General features: G+C 42.1%; 1 protein-coding gene across 8 annotated transcripts in view; it reads right to left on the reverse strand.

The window, feature by feature from the left end:
• The window catches only part of LOC128691401 (homeobox protein abdominal-B), a 741,469-nt gene that overhangs the window by 122,349 nt on the left and 591,620 nt on the right, over positions 1–27,500 (reverse strand). For 5 of the 8 annotated variants that reach the window (XM_070091538.1, XM_053780259.2, XM_053780257.2 and 2 more), the window contains one exon: positions 13,118–13,150. The exons of the other annotated variants lie outside the window; for them this stretch is intronic. In XM_070091538.1, the coding sequence (XP_069947639.1) occupies positions 13,118–13,150 (33 nt within the window). The remainder of the gene's footprint in view (positions 1–13,117; positions 13,151–27,500) is intronic. 8 annotated transcript variants of the gene reach the window in all.

The raw sequence follows: 27,500 nt of genomic DNA on the forward strand, positions 1-27,500 counted from the left end.
TTATTATTACTATTATTATTGAATAAAAAGTAGTGAATATAGAAATCCTTTTATAACAGACATTTATTTGGTACTTTATTATAATAATAATCCTGACGTATAAATTGATATATAAATTTATATAAAAATTTCAGTGAAACAGAGAAGTACTGCCGAGCGACCAGGATTCAAACTTATGCTCCCAGCTCTTCAGGAGAGCAGGAACTAGAGACCAGACGCCTTTCTGCTCGATGATGTGGCGGACTAAGGCGAGAGGGGGGGGGGCTCTTTTCATCGTGCGAAGCTGGAACCTGGGTTGCACAGTTGCATTTTTTATATTATAGAACACAAATACGACGGTGTGAATGGTCTTCTCTTTAAAGAACCTTAAATTATGGGAAACAAACCACTACTGGTAGAGGACTCTGTAGTCGATGCTTCGGTTTGTCCTGAACCATTATTAAGTCACAACTCTGATTTGACAATATTCCTGGATGGGCAGAAACGTCACCAAAAATTTTCTCTCCTGAGTGTGATTTTTTTTTTTTTTTGCGAATTGTTCGAGTCCCATTGTCGCAATTTTTATTCCTAATTGTAAATATTGCGAAAATTCTTAAGCTGAGTCACACACCTCAGGTATCTGGATCATTTGACGGTAACTTCCATGATATTGCGGCTTCTTGTGAGTTTCTTCCCGATATGTTCCTCACCAGCATCACTTCCAGCAGGTACTCACCAAGCACAGCATAATTACTAGGAACTGATGACTTTCCAGAGATGAGTGATTCGTTCAGTGTAAAGACCAGGTCTAGTCTTGCCGGCTTAACATTACTTTGTTCATACTGGCTCAAGAATGTCATCTCTGCTACAGGCAGATTTTTCTTATAATTCTCATAACGTACGTATAGTCTCATGTATATAAATCCTACTCAAAATAAATGAATATTGTATTGATTTTTTTTACCCTATCATTATGTGTTAAAACATAGAGTTGGAAACCTTTGTTAAGGGAGCAAAAAAGCCTCAAACTTTATTTTACAACTGTGATGATGACACGTACAGTTTCACTAGCTTACAAAGTACTTTATTCATATTAACTACATTATTTTATAAATTGTATATTGTATAATTCTTGTCATCCATATATAATATTTATAACGGTTCTAAGGCGTTCGGACGTAGTTATATTTTTTTCTAAGGTTACAATGATATTATTATTATTATTATTATTATTATTATTATTATTCCCTCATAGTTCATGAAACAAACGGGTAAGATATTATAAACTTTACTCTGAAACACATCTCTTCTACACGAGTCACAAGCTACCATACAAGTCTCTATCACTCTCTAATGAAAGGCATAAAGTGTAAATCTTCCCTGTGCTTGAAGAAGTAAACTTGACATAGTTTTGTCGAAGGAGAAATTCAAGAGTAATTGCTTTGAGCTTGCAACATTGCATCGCCTGAACAAGTGACCTTTGCAACTGCTCGCGCTGCCACTAGTGTCGAGCTGGTGTCCTCACCCCCTCAGCAGGTCGATCACCAGGTCGAGTAAACTCTGTTGCTAGAGGTGCATGTTGCTACGAATACTAGGATACAACGAACACTGCACTCCTGTAACTACAAATACGTAATCACTCATATAAACTCACACACACACACACACACACACACACACACACACACACACACACACACACACACACACACACACACACACACACACACACACACGTACGTCACTCTGGTTTCTGGGTTACACGTGTTTTGACTGACCGAATTAATGTGTGATTTCATGCCCACCTCAAGACCCTGGTCTGTCACTCTGTCGTCCTGTTTATTGGACGTGTTTTGAGTATATTTATGGGAAAGCTGGCTTAATAGGCAAGTGGTTGAGTGGATGGGTTTTAGAGCAGAGGGTGGGTAGGTTTATGGGCAGCTGACAAAGGATAGTCATGCAAAAACCGTAGGCCTTTGAAAATAGACAAGAATGATAACTATATATTTCCATCCCTATTCTGGAGTTCTCAAGAGCACAGAATAATACTCTCTTGTTAAGTGTTCTCTCCTTAGCCTAGAAGGAACCTCGTATAAATAATGCTTTCTGATTCTTTTCAACTGGTTTGACAAAACTAATGTAGAGCAAAACGTTGCCGAGATAAAAGTCACATTAGTCCTAGTATCTAACATCTTTTCACTTTATCGATGGAATAATGAAGGTTAGTAGGTCAGTGATGGTGCCTCATACATACAACTGAAGGACCCAGGCTCAATTCTGGAGCGGATTGTGACGTATGGTACATCTCTGCGCCTATTTCGCTCCAGTAAATACGTGCCTGATTATTTACAGACTGTTGTGGGGTCGCAGCCTTAGTTAGGGACGGGCTTTGAAATGAGATGAGATTTCATAGCTCCTCTCCTACAAGTCGAACTGTGTACAAAAAATATTCTTAGAATTCATAGCTTCACGTTACTTTAACGTTTGAAATCATGAATTCACGTGACTGGGATGAATTAGACCACGGTAGTCGCCCTCAGGTTCTGGAAGGAATTGTTTTGCATTGTAGACTGCTGTGGATCGTGTTGTTTTTTGGATAGGCGAGAGGGAAGCTAGTGTGGCTCATGGAGAATTTTTTTCTTTTGCCTAAATAGTATAGTAGATAGTGTACTGAAGCCCTGAGGAAGGAGTAATAATTCCACAAGTCCCCTCAAATTTCTCAGGTGCTAAGACTTAAAACTTTTCCCCCATAAGATATAATTAATGTTACACTATCATGTTTTACAAAATTTGAAAAATATCTTAGGTAAATGTCGCAAATCAAAATGCTTTGTTTCTATACTACATCTAATCGCTTCATGTGAATTACGATCTGATTCTTGTACAAAACTGACCGTTTTCCAACTATATTTTTTCTCTTATTTTTTTTTTTTTAATATTCACTGCTACACTTTTGAAGGCGTGCCCCTGAAACGGATGCATTTTATTGCCCTATTAAAATCTCATTGATTGCCTTGTGTGTGAATATTTGCAAGGGTCCGTGTTTCCGAGTGTACTTAGCGAGTGTGCCTGTATACTCTCGCTTGGTCTGGAACTTGGTATGGTAATCACATAATCAAGTTCCGGGGCTCGATCCTCTAGTGGTCATGTTTTCCCCCCCTAAAGCACGTCAATTTATCCAACTATATCAGTGACATTTATGACGATATTTTAATTGCAAACGAGTCGTAAGCAGTCTCATAAAACCATCATTAAGAGACCCGTCATTACGTGGCCGTCAGTCGGTAATTGAGTATAATTAAATACCGTTACCGCCGCGTGCCCCGCCCGACTTCGCATGCCCTACCTCGTGTGCCCCACCTCAAAAACTGCATCTCGCGTTCCCTGCCTAGGACATTGTTATCCTGTCACTTAATTAACGTTGAAAATCCAACACAGGTAGACATCCCTGAAAATAATATATTCCGATGCTGTCGACTTCGAAGTGAATTACGCTTAGTAAGCCCCGGCAGATACGCGAAAAGCTTTAGTTACTTGCCAGGCTTAAAGTCTATCGGCTACTAAAGGATCGTTTGGGCAGATCATCTCTACGCAAACACCAAAAAATACTCCATCTCCAAATATCTTTTGCATAATGAAGCTATTAAACCAGTTTTCTGAAAAAAAGAGGAACTAATAAAAACTCTGGGCGTATACACACTGAGAGATATACTGTTCTCTTGGTGTCCATACACAGATATGCATCTCTTGGTGTATATACACGGAGATATGCACCTCTCAGTGTTGTTAATATGAGGATCTTCGTTTTGATATGTAACTAATGCTGCGGTTTGACCACTAGTGACTGACAGAGAGACGAATAGTACAGAGGACAGATGGTAGGGCAGACGGACGATGGGACAGACGGGACGACGGAACAGATGGATGAACTGACGGACAGGGAGAGGGTGGAGAAGGGCGGGCGATAGGACGGACAGTGGGACGGTAGGACGGACGGAGACACAGGAGGGTCGTTGGGCGGTGGTTGGCAATGCTGAACTTATCGCCTTTTATGTTCGGTTTCCTGCCTCGGGGGTCCGTCCTGACGCTGACTTCCGCTTCCAGTCCTTAATGCGAAAACTGGTTCCTATCCTCCTGAGTTTTTGTTGTTCCAGCACCATATCCAGGAGCACCCCGTGATCGTGGCTCCATTGACAACGACCTCCACTCACAATCTGAAGGACCGCGATTCGATCCCAGGACTGGAAAACGTTTACCTGGAGTCGCTTCCGGAGGTCACCGCCCCCGCTGCTGGCCTGATCGATCAAGCTGTTAGTGCCCGCCGCCCGCAGTCCAGCGTATGCACCACAAACCAGCTGATCAGAACATCTTAGAGGAATTTAATGTTGGCATGGTTCCTTAAGCCTGCCGTCCCTGTTCACCTAACAGAAAGTAGGTACCTGCGTGTTAGCCAACTACTGTGGGTCGCATCCTGGGAAAGGGGATTAATGGATCCCAAAGGAAATATGCCAGTGTGAAGACGTGGCTTTACTGGGTTATCCGGGGTCAATAATCCGAAGAAAATCTAAGAGCGATGCTACAATTCCCTGGATTAAGAACCCTTCCGGCATCGAGGCACCTCCCTTGACGGCTTTCTCACACACACAGAGAGAGAGAGAGAGAGAGAGAGAGAGAGAGAGAGAGAGAGAGAGAGAGAGAGAGAGAGAGAGAGAGATTGGGTGAACTCTGGGAACCACTTCTCCCAGTGAAGCATCCGAACACACACAAGGGGCCAGAAAACAGTTGGCTGGAAATCGTAACTCAGGTCCCGCGGTAACAGAATTGGGGCCGTGACATGGCCGGCTCCGCAGTGAATATTCCTAATTTCGGCGTCATTCTCCTGCATTCATCTCGTCGATATTCGCCTGGCGAGGGGAAAAAGGGTAGGGAGGGGAAAATCAGAAACATTCTTAGTTTTTCTATTTCCTTTTGTTAGTTCAGCCACTAGGCTATTGTAGGCGTACTAAAGGCGTGTGTGTGTGTGTGTGTGTGTGTGTGTGTGTGTGTGTGTGTGTGTGTGTGTGTGTGTGTGTGTGTGTGTGTGTGTGTGTGTGTTCACCTAGTTGTGGTTGCAGGGATCGAGTCATAGCTACTGGCCTCGCCTCTTCACTTGTCACTACAGGTCCACTCTCTCCCTGTGTGCATGCGTGTGTACTCACCTATTTGTACTCACCTATTTGTGGTTGCAGGGGTCGATTCACAGCTCCTGGCCCCGCCTCTTCGCTGATTGCTACTAGGTCCTCTCTCTCCCTGCCCCATGAGCTCTATCATACCTCGCCTTAAAACTATGTATGGTTCCCGCCTCCACTACGTCACTTTCTAGGCTATTCCACGGCCTGACTACTCTATGACTGAAGAAATACTTCCTAACATCCCTTTGATTCATCTGAGTCTTCAACTTCCAATTGTGACCTCTTGTGTCTGTGTCCCTTCTCTGGAACATCCCGTCTTTGTCCACCTTGTCTATTCCGCGCAGTATTTTATATGTCGTTATCATGTCTCCCCTGACCCTCCTGGCCTCCAGTGTCGTCAGGCCGATTTCCCTCAACCTTTCTTCGTAGGACAATCCCTGTAGCTCTGGGACTAGTCTTGTTGCAAACCTTTGCACTTTCTCTAATTTCTTGACGTGCTTGACTAGGTGTGGTTTCCAAACTGGTGCTGCATACTCCAGTATGGGCCTGACGTAAATGGTATACAGAGTCTTAAACGAATCCTTACTGAGGTATCGGAACGCTATCCGTAGGTTTGCCAGGCGCCCGTATACTGCAGCAGTTATCTGATTGATGTGCGCCTCAGGAGATATGCTCGGTGTTATGCTCACCCCCAGATCTTTTTCCTTGAGTGAGGTTTGCAGTCTTTGGCCATCTAAACTATATTGTGTCTGCGGTCTTCTTTGCCCTTCCCAATCTTCATGACTTTGCATTTGGCAGGGTTAAATTCAAGGAGCCAGTTGCTGGACCAGGCTTGTAGCCTGTCCAGGTCTCTTTGTAGTCCTGCCTGATCCTCGTCCGATTTGATTCTTCTCATTAACTTCGCATCATCTGCAAACAAGGACACTTCTGAGTCTATCCCTTCCGTTATGTCGTTCACATATACCAAGAACAGCACAGGTCCTAGGAGTGACCCCTGTGGAACCCCGCTTGTCACAGGCGCCCACTCTGACACCTCGTCGCGTACCATGACACGTTGTTGCCTCCCTGTCAGGTATTCTCTGATCCATTGCAGTGCCTTTCCTGTTATGTGTGCCTGATCCTCTAGCTTTTGCAGTAACCTCTTGTGAGGAACTGTGTCGAAGGCCTTCTTGCAGTCCAAAAATATGCAGTCGATCCACCCCTCTCTCTCTTGTCTTACTTCTGTCACCTTGTCATAAAACTCTAGTAGGTTTGTGACACAGGATTTTCCTTCCCTGAAACCGTGCTGGTTGTCAATTATACACTTGTTTCTTTCCAGGTGCCCCACCACTCTCCTCCTGATGATCTTCTCCATGACCTTGCATACTATACACGTTAGTGATACAGGTCTGTAGTTTAGTGCCTCATGTCTGTCTCCCTTTTTAAAAATTGGGACTACATTTGCCATTTTCCATACCTCAGGGAGTTGCTCAGTTTCAAATGATGTGTTGAAGATCTTTGTTAATGGCTCACACAATATCTCTGCTCCCTCTTTAAGGACCCATGGAGAGATGTTGTCTGGTCCCACCGCCTTTGAGGTGTCAAGTTCGCATAGCAGCTTCTTCACCTCCTCCTTGGTTATATGTACCTCATCCAGCACTTGCTGGTGTGCCCCCCTGTTCTGATTTCCTGGAGTCCTACTGCTTTCCACTGAAAATATCTCTTTAAATCTTGTGTTAAGCTCCTGACATACCTCTTGGTCGTTTCTTGTGAATTCCCCATCACCCTTCCACAGTCTGATTACCTGGTCTTTGACTGTTGTTTTCCTCCTGATGTGGCTGTACAACAGCTTCGGGTCAGTCTTTACTTTTGATACTATGTCATTTTCATATTGTCTCTGAGCCTCCCTTCTTATCTGTGCATATTCGTTTCTGGCTCTTCGGCTGATTTCTTTATTTTCCTGAGTTCTCTGTCTTCTGTACCTTTTCCATTCTCTAGTACACCTAGTTTTTGCCTCCCTACACCTTTGGGTGAACCAAGGACTCGTTGTGTTCTTCCCATTATTTCTGTTTCCCTTGGGAACAGAAATAGTAAGATAGTAAAAATAGTAAAATAGTAAGAGTGGTGCACTGTGTACAAAAGGCAAATAATATCGCATATGTTTGTTCAAATATTTTTCGATATACCTTTAAACAACAGCAAAATCAGTCAGAGAACCTCATGTGTGTGCGTGTGTGTGTATGCGTGTGCGTGTGCGTGTGCGTGTGCGTGCGTGTGTGTGTGTGTGTGTGTGTGTGTGTGTGTGTGTGTGTGTGTGTGTGTGTGTGTGTGTGTGCGCGCTCTTATTGCCTCCAGTCTGTAACTGGAGTCTCTGGCTAACCACGAAATCAATAAACTAAACGAATTCGACTATTTTATCTATACGAAATTGCTGGCAGCTGAGCTGTCAATTAAGTGAAAATACGAGCTTGCGCTACCACCCGATGAGGCTACTTCCCTCCTCCTCCTCCTGGTACTTTCTCAGCAACGGTAAAAGCAACAGAAGCAGTGGCATCAGAGCCAAAAGCCGCACCACCACCATTAGCACCAGCAGTACCAACAGCAACAGCAAGCACGCAAGCAGCAGTCGTCTTCGCAGCAGTAAGAGCAACAACAGAAAATAGTAGCAACAGTGGGACAAACAGCAGCAGCAGAAATATAAACAGATGCAGCAGCAACAGCAGTAACAGAAACAAGAGTAAAATAGTAAGAGTGGTGCACTGTGTACAAAAGGCAAACAATATCGCATATGTTTGTTTAAATATTTTTCGATATACCTTTTACACAACAGCAAAATCAGTCAGAGAACCTCATCTCCACCAGCTGTCATACAGTATATATATGAACATCAAAATGGTATACAATACCGACAGGTTGGTAGGTAAGACACATAGGCAACAGTTAGGCAACTTTATTCCGAAACGTTTCGCCTACACAGTAGGCTTCTTCAGTCGAATACAGAAAGTAGGCAGGAACAGTAGAGATGTGACGACGATGTAATCAGTCCATCACCCTTGAAGTCGTAGAATTTGAGGTTGTCAGTCCCTCGGCCTGGAGAAGTTCAGTTCCATAGTCAGGAACTATGGAACTGAACTTCTCCAGGCAGAGGGACTGACAACCTCAAATTCTACGACTTCAAGGGTGATGGACTGATTACATCATCTTCACATCTCTACTGTTCCTGCCTACTTTCTGTATTCGACTGAAGAAGCCTACTGTGTAGGCGAAACGTTTCGGAATAAAGTTGCCTAACTGTTGCCTATGTGTCTTACCTACCAGTATATATATATGCATACACTCGCATTAACATACACCCACACATAACAGGAATTCACACGCATTTTCGTAAACGAATGTACAGACACAAACAGATAGACAGTAATATGAAGATAGTTAAAATAGTAATATAAATCTATACAGATACTAATCAAACAAATTTAAAGAATGAAATCATTAGAATAATTTTCTTTGATACTATGTAATTAACTATCCGCTAATTGAGTAATATAAACAACTTATGAATCAATGTATGTAAAGATATAATAATGAATTTTTGAGAAAATATAAATAATAACAAAAGGCGCAATACCGTGACTGTGTGTGACTTTGTAAATGGTCCAAGTCGGACCGAAACGTCGTCGTTAGCTTCTCTCTTTTATGTGCGGGTTATTTGTGTATTTGAGTAAATATCTTAAATTCAAGTATGTAAATGAATACAAGTGCACCTCTTTGAATTTATAAGAACCAAGTTCCTAGACAATTGCGCATTATATACTTTGATGTTGTTGCTATTTAACAGGATGGATATAACTTACGTTCTCGCGCTATCGTCTACGTGGATATGTGGGGCCGCTTAAACTAGCACCTACCGTCCAGGGGATGAGATTGTGGAGCGCAGTAAACTAGCTGGTGCCAGATCAACCAGGTTGTGATGGATATGTGGGGCAGCAACAGCCCGGTTGACTAGGCAAACACCAGACGAGCCTGGCCCATAGCCGGGCTCCGAGAGTAGTGAAACTCTCGAAACTCTTCAAAGGTGTATCAAAGGTAAAGCACCGTCCATGGGAAGGCTATAAGGTGCACTATAACAGCTAGCGTCCACGGGATGGCTACTGGGTGCACAATAAGCTGGGTGCACAACAAGCTAGTTGCTTCGGCACAATTCATTACCATCGTTCTGGTTTCGATCGTCACTGGTGTTATCTTCGGAGAATTAATTTCTGAGTAACTGAGGTTTCTAATGTCAATTTATAATTAGACCGCCTTAAAAAATAGGATTAAATCGCAATTCTTAGGTTTCGTCCAGATAAAAACCTTTGAAGTATATCTCTTTCTGTTCTAACTTCAGATTTAACTATCAGCTTATAGTACGTTAACACGGCCTCATTACGTATAACGCTCAGCGTCAATAACATCTGCAGGTATCACGCACACTTTCGACAGCTGCCACTGACATTAACGGGAGCCTGGAAGACTAGGGCAGTCAATAACCTCCAATATCACTAATGTCAATTAAGTCACCGCAGCATATATATATATATATATATATATATATATATATATATATATATATATATATATATATATATATATATATATATATATAAATGTCGTGTCGAAAAGGTAAAACTTGCGATTTTGGATTAAATAGCATGGCTTTTCATGCCGAATAAGACAAGCGAAAATTTGTGTATACAAATTTCTCGCAAAAATCATTCTGAACCTAACAAAAAAAATATTTTTCATTGTGTTTGTTTATTATTAAATTACTGTAAACTTATTTAAAACATATTTAGTTGGATTAGGCTAAATTAAATTGCGCTTGTTACACGGTTAGGTAAGTTTTCTACGGCTCCTTTAGAACAAAATTATTAATTTTTACATTAACATAAATGAAAGCAAATATCGTTAAACGTATAAGAAAAAATTTTAGAAAGGACTTAATTCTAAATGGGTTCTTTCTAATTGACCAATTTTTCCTATTCGGCACGACATATATATATATATATATATATATATATATATATATATATATATATATATATATAATTTTGAAAAATTCCTAAACATCAAAATTACTAAATACGTATAGTTTCTTGAATCTTATATTTATCTTAAGTCAGTTTTATTTCATTTATATTATATTATTAACGTCGTCTCATTTCATACAATGATAAATTGTGTATAGCAAAATAATAAAAATATTTCAAATTCACAATTAATGAAACATTTGAGGACCTGTTTGATAGTTACGAAAAATTTTTTTCTTCTAATTCTCGTTCGTTAGAAATGAATTAGAAAACACTTTTGGATGAAAGTACAAACTCACGAATTTTTTGAACTCCAGAAGAGATTTAGAATGGGTATCAGTATTTTGCTAAGATTATAATCATAATCATTATCATTATTACCATTATTATTATTATTATTATTATTATTATTATTATTATTATTATTACCGTCATTATTATTAAAATTAAATATTTAGCAAATAACCATTCAGATTTTCCTTCAATGAATATAAATTAAATGAAATTTAAGCAGCATCCTTATTGCGACAAATGAAAGCAAACACACACACACACACACACACACACACACACACACACACACACACACACACACACACACACACACACACACACACACAGGCACTTCGTTAAAAGATAAGCCGAGATTATAAGACGATAATAAATTAAAGAGAAATGCATAGATGATGGTAGTGCTTGGAATGTGAAATCTGTTTAATGAATGCCTTGGGACGGGAAATTTACTCCGTTATGAATTTCATTTGAAGAGACGAAGGCAAAAAAAAATTTAATGAAATGAAAATACCATATGAGGGGATCCGGTAACTTTGGCATTACAGTTTCAAGCTTCCTATTAAATAAAAAAATAATGAAAATAAAGATGTGGGAAATCAGTAAAGATGGCAATGAAGGAACGGAGATTGTCATCCTCAGAAGGGGGAGGAAGGACAAGTAATGAGGACGAGGTGGACACGGCGAAACAGCTAAAAAAAAAAAAAAAAAGAATAAAAGTAAGAGTTGCAGTGGTACTTTTGCTCATCGAACAACAGGTCACAGGTGGAATACTAAGAGAGCAGCGGACGTATTTCAGAATTATCATCAAGTTCGTGGTTATCGCGTGAACCTCCCAAGTCAGGACTTGGAAGAAACTTGTAAAGGCCCAGATATTTGCTACGAGACGAGTTACTTCGATGAGAGAAAAGGACTATGAAGATTATTATTATTATTATTATAATCAAAAAGAAGCGCTAAGCCACAAGGACTATACAGCCAGGACTATGAAGAGAAATTCACAGGCGGACGTAGATGAACAGGGAGACAGTGAAATACAGATTCAGATTTACAGGCAGAGGCAAATAGGCAGGCAGACACAAATAACCCACAAATAGGAGAGAGGGGCTTACGACGATGTTTCGATCCGACTTGGACCATTTACAAGGTAACACAGTGTGACTGTAAATAGTCTAAGTCGGACCGAAACGTCTTTGTAAGCTCCTCTCTCCTATGTGCAGGTTATTTGTGTATTGTTCCGGTCACGGTATTGTGGTTTTTGTTATGTATAGACAGTGAGACACTTACAAATTTGCAAAGAAGCAAGCTTATCTTACTCATTACACTAATTTTCAGAGCAAAACCAGCGTCCAGGTGACGCTGGTTTAGGTCAGTAGAAGTGAGAAGGATAGAAGGGGCCTTGGCTGGTTCAGCTTCGGAGAGAAAGGGGCTAATTTAAGTACAAAGGATAGATGGGGCTTCCTTAACTTCGAAGGGAGAATTGGGCTGAATTAGCCCCGATGGAAGAGGAGCTGGTTTAGCTCAGAAGAGTAGAAAAGGCTAACTTAGATGGAAAGGATATAGTTTAGCTCAAATGGGAGAGAAAAAAAGGAGAGCGAAGTTGAATTAGTTTTTCTGGGAAGAAAAATGGTATTAAGCTCTGAAGAAATGTCATATTTAGTCCTGTAGAAAGCAGGGAATGAAGCTGACTTAGCTCTGCAGGAGACGAGACGATGCCTGTATAGCTCTAGAGAGATGAAGCTGGTTTAGCTCTAGAGGAGATGAAGCTGGTTTATCTCTAGAAGACAGATGAAGTTGGTTTAACTCTAGAGGACAGATTAAGCTGGTTTAGCTCTAGAGGAGAGAAGAATATGGTCTAGTCTTGAGGTTTAAGGCTGGCATTCTGAAAGCAGGTAAACAAGGATGCAAGCTGACAAGCAGAAATTCCACCCACATTAAGGACTGGGAAAAAACAGTCATGAGACTTTTCACCCACAGTGAGTGAAACGTCGTATAATAAAGCACCGTTCCTGCGAAAAGTGTCTAAAATTATGAAAGGAAATGTGTGACTGGATATATAATTTTTTGTGTGGCAGAGAGAAGGTGTGGAGAACCGGTCATCAGCTGTACCTCCTGATAAGAACCTGTCACTCAACATTCTTTCTCACAAAACTTTAAAATATTCAGACAAAAATGGTTTGCTGGTTTGTTTTTAGTCCACCGTGTTGTGTGTCTTCTTTCTTCATCTGTGGAAATGATAGAGGAGAAAAAAAAAAGCTGGTTAATAAATGTAAGAACGATGAAAGGTTAACAAATAAGAAAGATGGACAAGAAGAGTGAATGGGCATGAGAGGGAGAGACGGAGAGACACAGACAGACAGACGAAGAGGAGTGGATGGAGGAAGCAAAGGGAGGCAAAGAGAGCAAAGGCAATAAAGGAGGCAGAGAATAGAAGAGGGACAAAGACAGAGATGTGAAAATGTGAGAGACGATGAAGGAGACATTAGTACAACAAGAGAGAAGACGAGGGATAGAGAGATGTAAAGAGTGAGAATATAGACTCTGAGAGAAAGCGAGGGGTACAGAGACAGACTGAGAAAGGGAGACGAAAAGTGGAGAAGATGAAGATGGATACAGTGGAGACGTTACCTGCATGTGAGACTGGGAAGGGCGGCCGGTGAGCTGCAAGAGAGTCAAGTGATGATCAATTGCAACGGAAGGCATCAACCAATCTACTTATGAATGTATTTACCTTTCTTGAGGAGGGGTGGGAGGACTTTTTTTTTTTTTGGAGGGGAGGGAGGTGTGGGAATTCTTCTTAATCTTGAACCTGGTTACTGGGGCGAGGAGGTGGGGGGAGGGGAGGTTTATAAAACATATGGGTGGGTGGGTTTAATGATGCTTTTGATACATGGCTGGTTTAAGATTCTGGGAAATTACTTCTATTTTGAGGACTATCAAGGGGAGTTATTGCAAATATATAAAAAATAATTATTTATCGGGAATTTTCCTACCTACCAATTATATATATATATATATATATATATATATATATATATATATATATATATATATATATATATATATATATATATATATATATATATATATATATATATAAAATTGCAAACTATCATTATAGACTCAAAACTTTAAAAAGCATTTTAAAAATATAAAAAATATATTCAATATATGCACTTTTTTTTTTGCATTTTATAACTAAGTATAAAATTAAGGAAGAAATACAGTATATCCACAGTTTCAGTATCTATCTTCCCTCTCCCTTCCCTTTCTCCCTTTCTCCTTTATCCCCCTTCCATAATCTATCCCCTTTTGCATCACTGAGTAGCCGCCTTACATCATTACCTGTCCCAATTACTTCATTATCTACCCTTCTTGCGTTATTATCTATCCCCCATTACATCACTAGCTATCCCTCTTATATCATTATCTCTTCCCCTTATATCATTATCTACTCTCCTTACATCATTATCTAACTCCCGTTCCCCATTTCCTCCAACACTTCGTCTACCATCAATTAGTCAAAGAAAATAGATCAGATTATTATTATTATTATTATTATTATTATTATTATTACTATTATTATTATTATTATTATTATTATTATTTGTAGTTGTCAAAACTAAATTTTCTTTGCTATGAATGTTCACGTACAAGATTAGACATTGTCAATTCTATCATTTAAATACCCTCTAGATATATATATATATATATATATATACATATATATATATATATATATATATATATATATATATATATATATATATATATATATATATATATATATATATTAGGGATCGAGGAAAATGATTAAGAAAACGCTCTATCCTTCCTTATAGTTCTGTCTCAGCTTTCTATCCTCTATCACACCAACTTGCCACCCTGACTTAACTCTTATCATCTTCTGAAATCATTTTCCTCCAACTCAGCCCCACCCCAGCCTTGACACAGAGAGGGAGAGAGAGGGAGGGAGGGAGGGAAGGAAGGAGGTGGAGAAAGAGACACACAGACAGATAAACTGAAGATAAAGAGGGTGGAGGGTGAGCTGAGTGTGTAGATCACTTAGTACTGGATCCACTTGGTGTACCTCAGCCAATAGTAAACAAAAGACAAACGTTACAGAACAACATTTTACAGGACACACAATCTTTCGTTCTGTAAAGAACTTTATCAGTGACCCGATAAAGCTGAGCAGAGGGATACGTGGTCCCAAGAAAAACTCGTTCTACAACATGTCTTTCCTTTACGACCACGTGTGTTGTTGCACTGGACACTGCTGCTGTCCTTGACCTAGCATGGCTTCTTGGCCTCCTATTGAAGCTGCAATCGCTAGCAAAATCTGGCTCTATTAAGTCCTCAGTCCTTTAGGGATTCAACTCTTAGGGTAGTTCTTATTGGACCTGAGAAAAGTGTTATTATTGTTGCGGAGAAGCGATAAACTCGTAGGGATCACACGACGCCTAGGGAATGGTGGGAGGCATATAGATTTGAGGCAAGGAAAGGGAGGATACTTCAGTTTCTTTGTATACTAGCTATGTTGGTCTGCGGAAGTCGATGGCATAATGTACTTGCTTCTTAGAAGAAAAAGGTTAATCGCTCACCAGATCATTCAGATTGTTTATAGCATGGAGGCCTGTGGGCTGTCAACAGCAATAGGCAGGTTTACCAGGCCTTCAGCAGGGAAATCTGTCCGCAGTCTGAGCTAAGAGGTGTAGTAGAACTCTCGAAATAGGTGGTAGGTATGTAATGGGTATATGACATAATGCAGCTGCTGGAGTGGTGAGAGGATGAATGGTTGAGACGCAGCACTCGACCGTGAAGTGGGCATCCTGGCTCTGAAATCTGACTTTGTGTTGACTGTGAACATCAACGTGCTGAACTTCTGAGCATCCACGTGCTGTGCCTCTGAACACCCACACGTTGAATTTTACAAGCAACACATTCCAAAAGCTCACAACATTAAGGCTGACTTGAGAAAGCCACAGTGCAGTGACTGGAAGAACTCACACCTAAACTACAAACTGAAGATGAAAAAAATACAGCATTTCGGTCCGTCGTGGACCACCATCAAGTCGCGAGTGATATTATTCCAGGACAGACAGTAGTGTAATTTATCTCCCAAGTTTTCTCCAATCTTGAGTTTATCTCCCACTTGTTTTCTCTGGCAGAAAAGAGGGTAGCCGAGTTCCACTCATTTTGATCCTACACTTGTCTTAAATGGACCTGTCACTCCAATGAAGTCTTCAACAGCATCGAGATGTCGGTGATCTTAATGCAGAGTACAGATTCAATGTTCTGACAGCCAGAAAGCGACAATTATTCCCCCCCCCCCAAAAAAAGGACAGCCAATATCACTCTCACATTTGGAGCTCTTTCCTCAACTAACACATAATTTAAAAAGTAAACTCAACTAATTAAATGATAGCTCGGATTCATCCTTTTAAATACTCGCAGACGACCCGGAGAGGAATACTGAGAACGCAAAGATGGAAAAAAATAAGTGTAAATGGACCATGACTCTTGAACGCCCTTTTTTCATGCATCTGGGGTATTCCCAACACACCCTTGGCTCATCAGATGCTTGTCTGGTCAACTAAGATGTTGTTGCTGGTGGTCCGCTGCTCTCAGTTTGCAGAATACGAGATAAGATACGATACGATTTCGTTCGAATTTTTAACGCACAAGGTTAACCACGAAGGATAACCCAGTGATGTCATTTCATCACCAAGGACTGTCTGTCTTATTTCTACTGTGGTCCTTTAATTAATCATCTCCCCAGGATATGGTCCAAAGCTGTTGACTAACACCCAGGTACCTACGTACTGCCAGGTAAACAGGGACAGCAGATGTAAGGTAATATGCTCAATGTTTCAAACGTGCCTGGGATGGATCCCCAGTCCCAAGGACGCTACCAACAGAGCCACGAACACCCACAGAGGACCTTTAATCCTTATTAATATAGGAAACTCTCAGGTACTACTTGAGAGAGAGAGAGATGAATACGATAAATAAGAGACACATGTAGGAAGAAGAAGAGAACAACAGAAAAAAGCCAAGAATCAACAACGAAATCCTTAGAGATGGGTAAGTGCCTCAAGCCTTCGGAAATTATAAACAATAATACTTCAATCCTGTCATCGGCAAGCCACAAAAAAAAAAAAAAACTGACACGGAATGGCGAAAGCTTACGGAAATCTCTCTCTCTCTCTCTCTCTCTCTCTCTCTCTCTCTCTCTCTCTCTCTCTCTCTCTCTCTCAAAGCGGCTAGTAGTAACAGCCTGTCTGACCCGACCATCCACACAGGACTGGTCTGGAACCGGGCACGGAGGACACTGACATCTGAAACATTATTCTTTCTTAGGGAAACTTCAGACAAAGCCGAAGCGCCGTGGAAACCGGCTAGACGTTGTTAACATTAGGAAAAATCTACATCCCGGTATACACAGAGCTATATACCTCTTGGTGGGTATACCATAGCTCGTACGATGTCATTCTACATGGGTATGTGTAGTGAAAGAGAGAGGGATGGGAATGCATGTGGGAGACAGTAAAATTTAATTTCGTATCATGAGAGAGAGAGGGTGAGTTTGTAAATAAAGTTAGTAACCTTAACCTAACCTGTGTAAAAGAGAGGGTTAGTCTGTAAATAAAGTTAGGTGCTCTAAACCTAACCTTGTAAAACCCTATAGGAGAGAGAGAGAGAGAGACAGACAGAGGGGTGAAATTTGACTCCAAACTAACCATGAAGAACCATGTTGTAAATCTAGCAAACAAGGCAGCCAGGAAGCTTACAGCACTTCGCCCTATCTCGCATCTGCTTGACAGTAGGGGTTGCAAGATTCTGTACGAGGCACAAGTACGCTCACACCTTGAGTATGCTCCACTTTCTTGGTTTGCCTTCCCCCCCTCTCATCTGCGACTGCTTGACAGAGTAGAGAACAGAGCAAGACGTCTCATCTCTCGCCAGGACCCATCCTAGATAGATCTGCCATTTCAGCAGAGCCTTCAACAAAGGAGGGATGTGAGTGGCCTTACTGTTATGTATAAGGCCAATATTGTCAAAGTACCACACTTGGATCCACTTCGAGGACAGCGTGAAACAAGCTTTTATGCCACAAGACGGGCAGAAAGCAGCAACTTCACTCTGGCTGTACCCTTCTCCAGAACATCACTCCATCTGAGATCATATATACCCAGGATAACTCGAGTATGGAACACATTCGTACAGCATAATGATGTCAACGAGATAACGTCAGTTGATCAAATGAAAATGCTGGCCCACAGATGGCTCCAACTTCATCCTGTTCCCTACTTGTATGTCTCATAACAAAAATGCTTTCAAATGAGCTAATGTAGGTAACAGCTCTTAGCTTGTCAATGAAGTTAGGAATCCTTAACCTGTAAATAGCTGTCAATAAAGCTAGGGATCCTTAACCTTGTCAAACCCTGTGTAAAAAAGAGAGAGAGAGAGAGAGAGAGAGAGAGATCAAGCACCGGGGAGATCTCGTCAGCGAGGCGAGCGAGCAAATGAACGAAACGTAAAGCAGCGAACGAAACACTGAGATCACTCAGACAGCTGACCACTTCCCGGCGGCCGTCGCATCTGCTTCACTTATCACTTTTCTTCTTAGTGCTTCAACCTATACAAGACGACACAAGAAAATCGAACACCGAGAAGAAGGCAGAGTGAGAGGAGACGGACGAGGAAGACAAGGGAAAGAGAAAAAGAGAAAGAGAATAAGGTTCCGGGGTTCGGAGCAAGGAAAACGAAGTTTCAAAAGACAAAAAAAAAAAAAAAAGGAGGTTCGATCCCTCCACTCAGAAGGTTCGAACGGCTTGAGTCCTGGAATATTTGTGCAAGAAGAAAACAAATAAACTCTCAAGTTTGCGGGGCAGTCAAGAGCTTCACGGCAAATAGTTGCCAAGATGTTTTTTGTGAGTGTAGTTTATTCGTTTGCGTGTGTGTGTGTGTGTGTGTGTGTGTGTGTGTGTGTGTGTGTGTGTGTGTGTGTGTGTGTGTGTGTGTGTGTGTGTGTGTGTGTGTGTGTACTCACCTAGTTGAGGTTGCGGGGGTCGAGTCCGAGCTCCTGTGTGTATGTATGTATGTGTGTATGTATGTATGCGTATGTGTGTGTGTGTGTGTGTGTGTGTGTGTGTGTGTGTGTGTGTGTGTGTGTGTGTGTGTGTGTGTGTGTGTGTGTGTGCGTGCGCGCGTCCGTGCGTGCGTGCGTGCTCACCTATACTTACCTATATGTGGTTGCAGGGATCGAGTCACAGCTCTTGTGCGTGCGAGCATGTAATTTCCTTGCCATATTTACCTACCTGAGTTTATGGAGGTTGAACTCCGGTTCCTGGGCTCTGCGTCTTAGGACAGACTTCCATTCTAAGTCCAAGTATGGAGTTGGCTTCAATTTCGTCACTTCCTACCATATCAATCGTTTTTACCGCTTTCACAGCAACAACGTACTTCTAAATGTATCTTTGGATCATCAAGGTATTCAGCTTCTGTGTTCGCTCTTCCTGGAAGACAATCTTTCTTCACCCTGTGAGTGTCTCGGAATATTTTATATGTCGTGGCCATATCCCCTCAAGTGCTAAGCTCCACCAATAACGCAGGAATGGTCGGGTAAGATTTAGCTGGAAATATCAGTCAACGAGTCTCGAACTTCAGCTCCGGTAACCTTCTCGATGGTTTTCATGTGTTTTGTTACATGATGCCTATAGACTACCTATTGATAGCTCTCAAGGTAATTATCCTCAAGGTCCGGCTTTAAGCCAGCCGTCCTGATTGAAGGGCCAATCATTCACACTGTTGATGTTAGTAGCATGTGTTTCAATATAAGCAGCTCAACCCTTCTGATTAGTAACTGCCTGGAGGAACCTGTCGAGTTTCCTACCGAAGTCAGTTAGGGACCTACAGATCATTCTCCTTATAAATGTAACAAGTGAGGGTTCCACACTGGTGATACGTACCCATTTCGATCAAGTTTTTGAAAGGATTTTGTATCTGATCCCCTCCCACCTAGAGCCCAATTTAAATATTTTTCATTTACTAGGGTTTGAATGTCACTTAATGATATCGCCCAGTATATCTTACGCCTCCGTAAATATCGTGTTGTCCATGTTCCAGCATTCTTGAAGTTCCCCTGTATGTACCGTATGGAATACCTGGGAGCACTGCCTATTTACAGCTTCGGCTTCTCTCACTATCCGGAGAATAATGTCATCAAATTCCATAGCATTGGGCTCAAGCTATTATCTTTTTCAGTAGAGAATTCTTCCTCCATCTTCAGCTTAATCACATATTTTTAATATATTTCGTTGACAGTTTTTTTTTTTGTGTGTGTGTGTGGCTGGGTATTAGTTTTCTCTCAGTCTTTGTTTTGACTACTGAGTGGTTCTCAAGTGCCTTTCCTGCCCTTTCTTTACTGCAAGTGAGTTAGCTATCCCTGGCTCTTCCGCCTGTCTATTAACTAATATTGAAAATATCCTATTTCGCCTGCTCTGGTTGAACAACTCTCATTTCGCTTCCTGTTTACTTCTGCTTAGGATAAAACCGTGTTGCGTCCCAGCATATTTTCCTAAGAAAGTCCATTATATATAGCTGAGTAAATACAGTTGGGCAATGTGTCTCTCACGCGATTAGCGGGAGAAAGATTGAGTCGTCAGCACTTCTCTCACTGGATCAGTAGCATCACATAAGGTAAGTCCATCATATCACGTGCGAACGGTTTAGTGAACATCATCATCATCTCATCAATCCAGTCAAGAACCTCCTCATACCTTGGTAGGGTGTAGTCTTGCTGGTTCAACAGGACCCTTCATGCTCCTTGGTGACTTGACGTGCTGACTCAGGAAGTTCCTCATTGCTGACTCAAAGTGCTTTTCCCATCGTATCTCTTGTACTGTGTGTGTGAGACTGTGTGAGTGTGTGTGTGTGTGTGTGTGTGTGTGTGTGTGTGTGTGTGTGTGTGTGTGTGTGTGTGTGTGTGTGTGTGTGTGTGTGTGTGTGTGTGCGCGCACGCGTGCAAGCAATTACGCAAGCGTGTGCAAGCAATTATGCAAGCGTGCGCGCGTTTCTGCGTATTTGCCTGTGTGAAAATTTGCTTAAGTAAAGAGGTGATTAAAAGAAACAGCAAGCAGAGGCTAAACCCGTGCGGCCGAAAAGTTCCGAAACCAGCGGTACAAGGCTTAAGAGGCGAGACCAGGAGCTGAGACTCATACCCGACTTTCGTTAATGAGTACAAAACATTTACATAGATATCTCAGTCAATAGAATATACCGACATAAAAGGCATGAGTATAGATACGTGTTTGTTGTCATTTACTGGCTCGTTATGGGCGGTACGTTCACACACATCCAAGAAAAGTAACGAGTTTATTGAAATCAGACAAAGGTTTCAACATAGTGGTGAGATTATGTGGTAGCAAAGATGAGACTCACGCCCGTCATACATCACTCCAGTTGACACTAATGATCTTCCCCTATTAAGTGGTGAGTGAGGCCGTAAGCAGCAGCGACAGCAGCAGCAGCAGCAGCAGCAACCACCACCACCACCACTTCTAACTACCACCAGAAGCATCAGCAGCAGCATCAACACCACCAGCAGCACCACGACCAAATGAAATAGGAGGAGCAATAGAAGCAATACAACCTCAGCCATCACCAACAGCAGCAGCAGCAGACGAAGAAGAAGAACAAGAACAAGATGAACAAGAAGAAGAAGTAACCCCTCCTCCCTTTCCTTGGATGGAGCCTGACTGTCTTCCATTCCCCGGCGGTGTACGATTCCTAAACAAGGCAAATAACAACAGCAGCAGTAACATCAGGAGAAGCAGCAGAAACAGGAGCAGCAGAAGCAGCAGCATCAGGAGCAGCAGCAGCAGCATCAGGAGCAGCAGCAGCAGCAGCAGCAGCAGCAGCAGCAGCAGCAGCAACAATAATTAGGCTTGATCAAAGGAAGAAAAAATCTCGAATATCTTGGAACTATTAACCATCATAAAGGGGTCCAAGAGCTATTACCTACGTCGTTGGGGTGAAGAGGTTCAACAAACAAGAGACACAGACAAGAAGTGCAGCCTACAAATAGAGTCAGATTTTGATAGCTATGTAGGCCTGCAGGCTGCTGGCAGCAACAGCGTAGTTGACTAGACAGTGAATTTTGATACACACTCCAGTGGCAGGTCATCGCCTGACTAGAAACCGCGTCAGGAAACACTTGTCCTGTTTCCTGATGAATCGTACCTAACCTTACAAACGTTTACAACACGCAAGCGTCAAGCATACGTCGATCCTGTACTCTCATGTATAGATATTCACAGCACACATGGGGAGTGCATGAGAGTACATGGGAGTGCATAAGAGTACATGGGAGCTCATAAGAGTACATGGGAGTGCATAAGAGTACATGGAAGTGCATAAGAGTACATGGGAGTGCATGGGAGAACATGGGAGTGCATAAGAGTACATGGGAGTGCATAAGAGTACATGGAAGTGCATAAGAGTACATGGGAGTGCATGGGAGAACATGGGAGTGCATAAGAGTACATTGGAGTGCATGGGAGTACATGGGAGTATATAACAAACACTAATAAATAAGACACACAGGCCAAACTTAGGTATCTTTATTACCGAAACGTTTCTCCGGCTAAACAGGCTTCTTCTGTCGAATACAGGCGAGTATAACACTGGAGAGACTAGAAGTAATAGTTTTTAAGGTGATCAGTCCCTCAGCCATGGTGGGAGGCGATCAGTCCCTTAGAATCTATCGGCACTGAAGATACCCAGGTGTTGAACAGGTGTCTTATTCATCAACTTGTCTGTATTATATGCCATCAGTAATATAATAGTATAGGCAGATAATAGGAGACCGGAAAATACTCCACAAGCTCTTTTATCACACCACACTGGACGACCTCGAAAATTAAATGGCTCTGGTGCTTTCTTGTCTAGAAGAGAAAAGGGCATTTAAGGTGCCCTTTTATAGAAGTACATTAACTGGGTATTCATAAAGCACTTTTCTCCCAATGTGTACTGACGCTTATTACGCACTTTCCACCATCACGTGTGTGTGTGTGTGTGTGTGTGTGTGTGTGGACGGGGTAGAGGGTACTTACCACGTACTCCCCCCCCCAATGTGTGTGGGGTACTTAACACGCTATCAAACCAACAACACTAACGCGCTTCAGGCAATTGCGTGAGTGGGTCAAACAATCACCCCAAATAAAGGAGGAGGAGGAGGAGGAGGAGGAGGAGGAGGAGAAGGAGAAGGAGGAGGAGGAGGAGGAGGAGGAGGAGGAGGAGGAGGAGGAGGAGGAGGAGGAGGAGGAAGAAGAAGAGGAGGAGAAGAAGAAGGAGGAGGAGGAGGAGTAGGAGGAGGAGTAGAAGAGAAAAAAGAGAGGAAAAGAAAATGATAGTGATGAAGGGTCATTATCAACAGAGTAAAGGGTCATAACAATAGTAAATGGACATCGGAGAGTAGGATGTGGTTATCACTCAGGACCTGTCAAGGAGGAAGTACATCATTTGCACCACAGAACTCGTCTAAAACAATACATATATATACATTATCTCTCTCTCTCTCTCTCTCTCTCTCTGTTTCTATATCTCTCTCTGTCTCTGTCTCTATCTATCTCTCTCTCTCTCTCTCTCTCTCTCTCTCTCTCTCTCTCTCTCTCTCTCTCTCTCTCTCTCTCTCTCTCTCTCGCGTTAATTCTCGCCCCTATGCATAAGGGGTTAAGTTACGCCGGGTTGAGCACCTGTGATAACTCCATGATTAATGGGAGGGAGGGGAAAGAGAGGGAAGGGAGAGAGGGAGAGGAGGGAGAGGAGGGAGGGAGAGAGAGAGAGGAGAGAGGGACGGAGAGAGATAGAGAGAGAGAGAGAGAGAGAGAGAGAGAGAGAGAGAGAGAGAGAGAGAGAGAGAGAGAGAGAGAGAGAGTAGCAACATCCTTAATCTACAACAAGAACACATTCCTCACCGGCAATATGTGACGAAGCCTACAATTCAGCCTTGGTTTGGCTTTCGTTGTAGAGTGGCCGCTACTGCTAAGTACAAAGCATGGCGAAGGTATAAGAGACATCCTACCACCTATAACAGGAACTTGCACAGGCAAGCCTGTGGACATATGGGTGACGTTCAAAAGTGGGCCATTGCTAAATGGGAGGTGGACACTAAAAGAAAGCAAGCATCAGGTAGGGTAGGCTCCAAAACCTGGTGGTCCCTGGTCAAGGACAGACAAGGTTATCTGCCTAATGAACTCATTCCACCTCTAAATCGACAGGATGGGACCACCTCTACTAGTAGTCAAGAGAAGGCGGACCTCTTTGCTGAACACTTTGCTACCAAAATGCAAGTTCCTGATCCAGCAAGGGACCCTCCTTGGCTAGCTGCAAGAACTGTGTCAAAACTGTCAGTGGTGACAACAAGGCAGGAGGAGGTGCATTTCCTTCTTAAATGGCTTGACCAAGAAAAGGCTGTGGGCCCAGACAAGTTGAGCCCAAGATTGCTGAGAAGATGTGCAGACCAGCTAGAAGCACCTCTAACTCGCATCTTTCAGCACTGCCTAGTACAGTGTAAATGGCCCTCTCTATGGAAAGAGGCAAATGTAGTCCCTCTTCACAAAAAGAACAGCAGAGCAGAAATCAGCAACTACAGACCAGTGTCACTCCTGTCAATCACTGGTAAGATCCTTGAGACAATAATCTCAAGACAAATGACAGAGTTTTTTGACTATCACTCACTACTTTGTGATCGTCAACATGGCTTCAGGAAAGGTTACTCTGCTGCTGATCTGTTGTTAAACCTCTCCACTAAGTGGCACTAGTCACTGGATGAATCCAAAGTCAGTTGTGTGGTAGCACTGGACATTGCTGGCGCTTTCGGCCGGGTGTGGCACCAGGGCCTCTTAGCAAAACTTCAAGCACTGGGAATTACAGGCTCTACGCTATGTCTCCTCAGTGATTACCTTCATGGTAGATCTCTAAGTGTAGTTCTCAATGGAACGGAATCAGCAAGACATCCTATTGGGGCAAGTGTTCCACAAGGAAGCGTGCTGGGACCATTGTTATGGAATGTCTACCTCAACGACCTTCTTCATCTCATCCCAGAATCACATGCATATGCAGACGACTGTACACTGACATTCACTTATCCAAGAGAAGAAATGCCAGCTGCTCTAAGCTACATCAATCACCAGCTGAGAGCTATGTCAGCTTGGGGAAATAGATGGCAAGTAACATTTGCACCTGAGAAAACGCAAATGATAATCGTCTCTAGGCACCATGATGGTAATGCTGGTGCAGTAGTAAGGATGAATGGGAGGGTGTTGGCACCTGGAGAAGAAGTTGATATCCTTGGGGTGAAATTTGACTCCAAACTAACCATGAAGAACCATGTAAATCTTGCAAACAAGGCAGCCAGGAAGCTTACAGCACTTCGCCGTATCTCAAGATTCTGTACGAGGCACAAGTACGCTCGCACCTTGAGTATGCTCCACTTTCTTGGTTTGCCTGCCCCCCCCTCTCATCTGCGACTGCTTGACAGAGTAGAGAACAGAGCAAGACGTCTCATCTCTCGCCAGGATCCATCCTGGATAGATCTGTCATTTCAGCAGAGCCTTCAACACAGGAGGGATGTGGGTGGCCTTACTGTTATGTACAAGGCCAATATTGTCAAAGTACCACACTTGGATCCACTTCGAGAACAGCGTGAAACAAGCTTTTATGCCACAAGACGGGCAGAAAGCAGCAACTTCACTCTGGCTGTACCCTTCTCCAGAACTTTACTCCATCTGAGATCCTATATACCCAGGATGACTCGAGTATGGAACACATACGTACAGCATAATGATGTTAACGAGATAAAGTCAGTTGATCAAATGAAAATGCTGGCCCACAGATGGCTCCAACTTCATCCTGTTCCCTACTTGTATGTCTCATAACAATAAAAATGCTTTCAAATGAGCTGATGTAGGTAACAGCTCTTAGCTTGCCAATAAAGTTAGGAATCCTTAACCTGTAAATAGCTTGTCAATAAAGCTAGGGATCCTTAACCTTGTTAAACCCTATTTAAAAAAAAAAAAAAAAAAAAAAAAAAAACTAAGTATAGAAGAAATCGCTGGTGGTTGATAGGTCAAAAAACAAGTTCTTCGCAAACGCCGGCACAGAGGGAGACGTGGAGGAGGAAAGATGTAGATGGAAGGAGAGAGGAGGGAGAGAGGAGGGAGAGCAGGGTACAAGAGATGTAAAAGAGTAGGAAAAGACGTTGGATAGAGCAAAGGACGTAAGAGATTGTTGGAGAAGAAGGAGAGGGTACGACAAGATGTAGGAGAGGGCAGGAGAAGACGTAGGAGGGCAGGAAAAGAGGACAGGAGATGTAGGAAAGGACAGGAGAAGTAAGAGAGGGCTGGAAAAGACCTATGTGAGGGGAGGAGAAGACGTTAAAATGGACAGAAAACGTAGGAGGGTGAGGGAAGAACAAGAGAGAGACAGAAACAGAGACAGAGAGATTAAAGATAACGGAAGGTTGAAACAAAAAGGGGAGAGAGAGGCTGCAAAATAAATGCAAAGGAAAAACAAAAGGGGAGCTAAACCATACGAAAAGAAGCTACATGAAATACCCAATGGCGAAGGGTTCTTGCCCCACTGAATTACAGCTACACTCTAATTCCTCGGATCAAACCCTTCCCCAAGAATATAATAGTGCTGAGCAGTGATCACTACTGCCAGGTTCCACACCTAGACTCCAACGAGGCCTCAGTCGCCGCCTTCTACAGGTAGGACGAGGTTAGTGGCTGCCTTAGAGTAAGAAGGAACCACTCTAAGAAATATTACAACCTGGCCAGCTTAATCGACTCAGTTATAACATGTAAGAGAAAGCAGCGAGGATGATGGAGAGACTCGAGGGGAACGAGACTAATAAACTTAGACAGTAGTAGTAGTAGCAGTAGTAGTAGTTTACTAGCAGTAGTTTACTAGTGGTAGTTTACCACTAGTAGTTGCAAAAGTTTACTAGCAGTAGTTTCCTAGTGGTAGTTTATTACTTGTTTCCTAGTGGTAATTTACTACTAGTAGTTGTAGTAGTTTACTAGTAGTTGTAGTTTACTAGTAGTTATAGTTTACTAGTAGTAGTAGTATACTAGTAGTTTACTAGTAATTTACTAGTAGTGGTAGTTTACTAGTAGTAGTTTACTAGTAATAACTTCCTAGGGGTAGTTTACTACTAACAGCTGTAGTAGTTTACTAATAGTTGTAGTTTACTAGTAGTTTACTAGTGGTAGTTTACTAGTAATAGTTTACTAGTAGCAGTAGTTTACTAGTGGTAGTTTACTAGTAGTTTACTAGTAGTAATAGTACTTTACTAGTGTTAGTTTACTAGTAATAGTTTACTAGCAGCAGTTTACTAGTAGTGGTAGTTTACTAGTAGTTTACTAGTAGTAATAATACTTTGCTAGTAGTTTACTAGTGTTAGTTTACTAGTAATAGTTTACTAGTAGTGGTAGTTTACTAGTAGTTTACTAGTAGTTTACTAGTAGTTTACTAGTAGTAATAGTAGTACTTTACTAGTAGTAATAGTAGTACTTTACTAGTAGTATACTAGTAGCAGTAGCTTAATAGTAATAATTTACTAGTAGTAATAGTAATAGTAGTAGTAGTAGTAATTTACCAGTAGTAGTAGTAGTTTACTAGTAGTATTAGTTAACTAGTGGTAGCAGTAGTTTACTAGTGGTGGTAGTAATAGCAGTGGTTTACTAGTGGTAGTAGTAATAGTTTACTAGCATACTAGTGGTAGTAATAGTAGTTTACTAGTGGTACTAGTAGTAGTAGTTTACTAGTGGTGTTAGCAGTAGTATACTACCTGGGATTTACCCGGAGAGGGTTTCAGGGGTCAGCGTCCCCGCGGCTAGGTCTGAGACCAGGCTTCGTGGTGGATCAGGGTCTGATCAACCATGCTGTTACTGCTGGCCGCACGCAAACTGACGTACGAACCACAGTCCGGCTGGTTAGG

This window comes from Cherax quadricarinatus, chromosome 36 (genome assembly GCF_038502225.1).
Source record: "Cherax quadricarinatus isolate ZL_2023a chromosome 36, ASM3850222v1, whole genome shotgun sequence".
Taxonomy (NCBI): Eukaryota; Metazoa; Arthropoda; class Malacostraca; order Decapoda; family Parastacidae; genus Cherax; species Cherax quadricarinatus.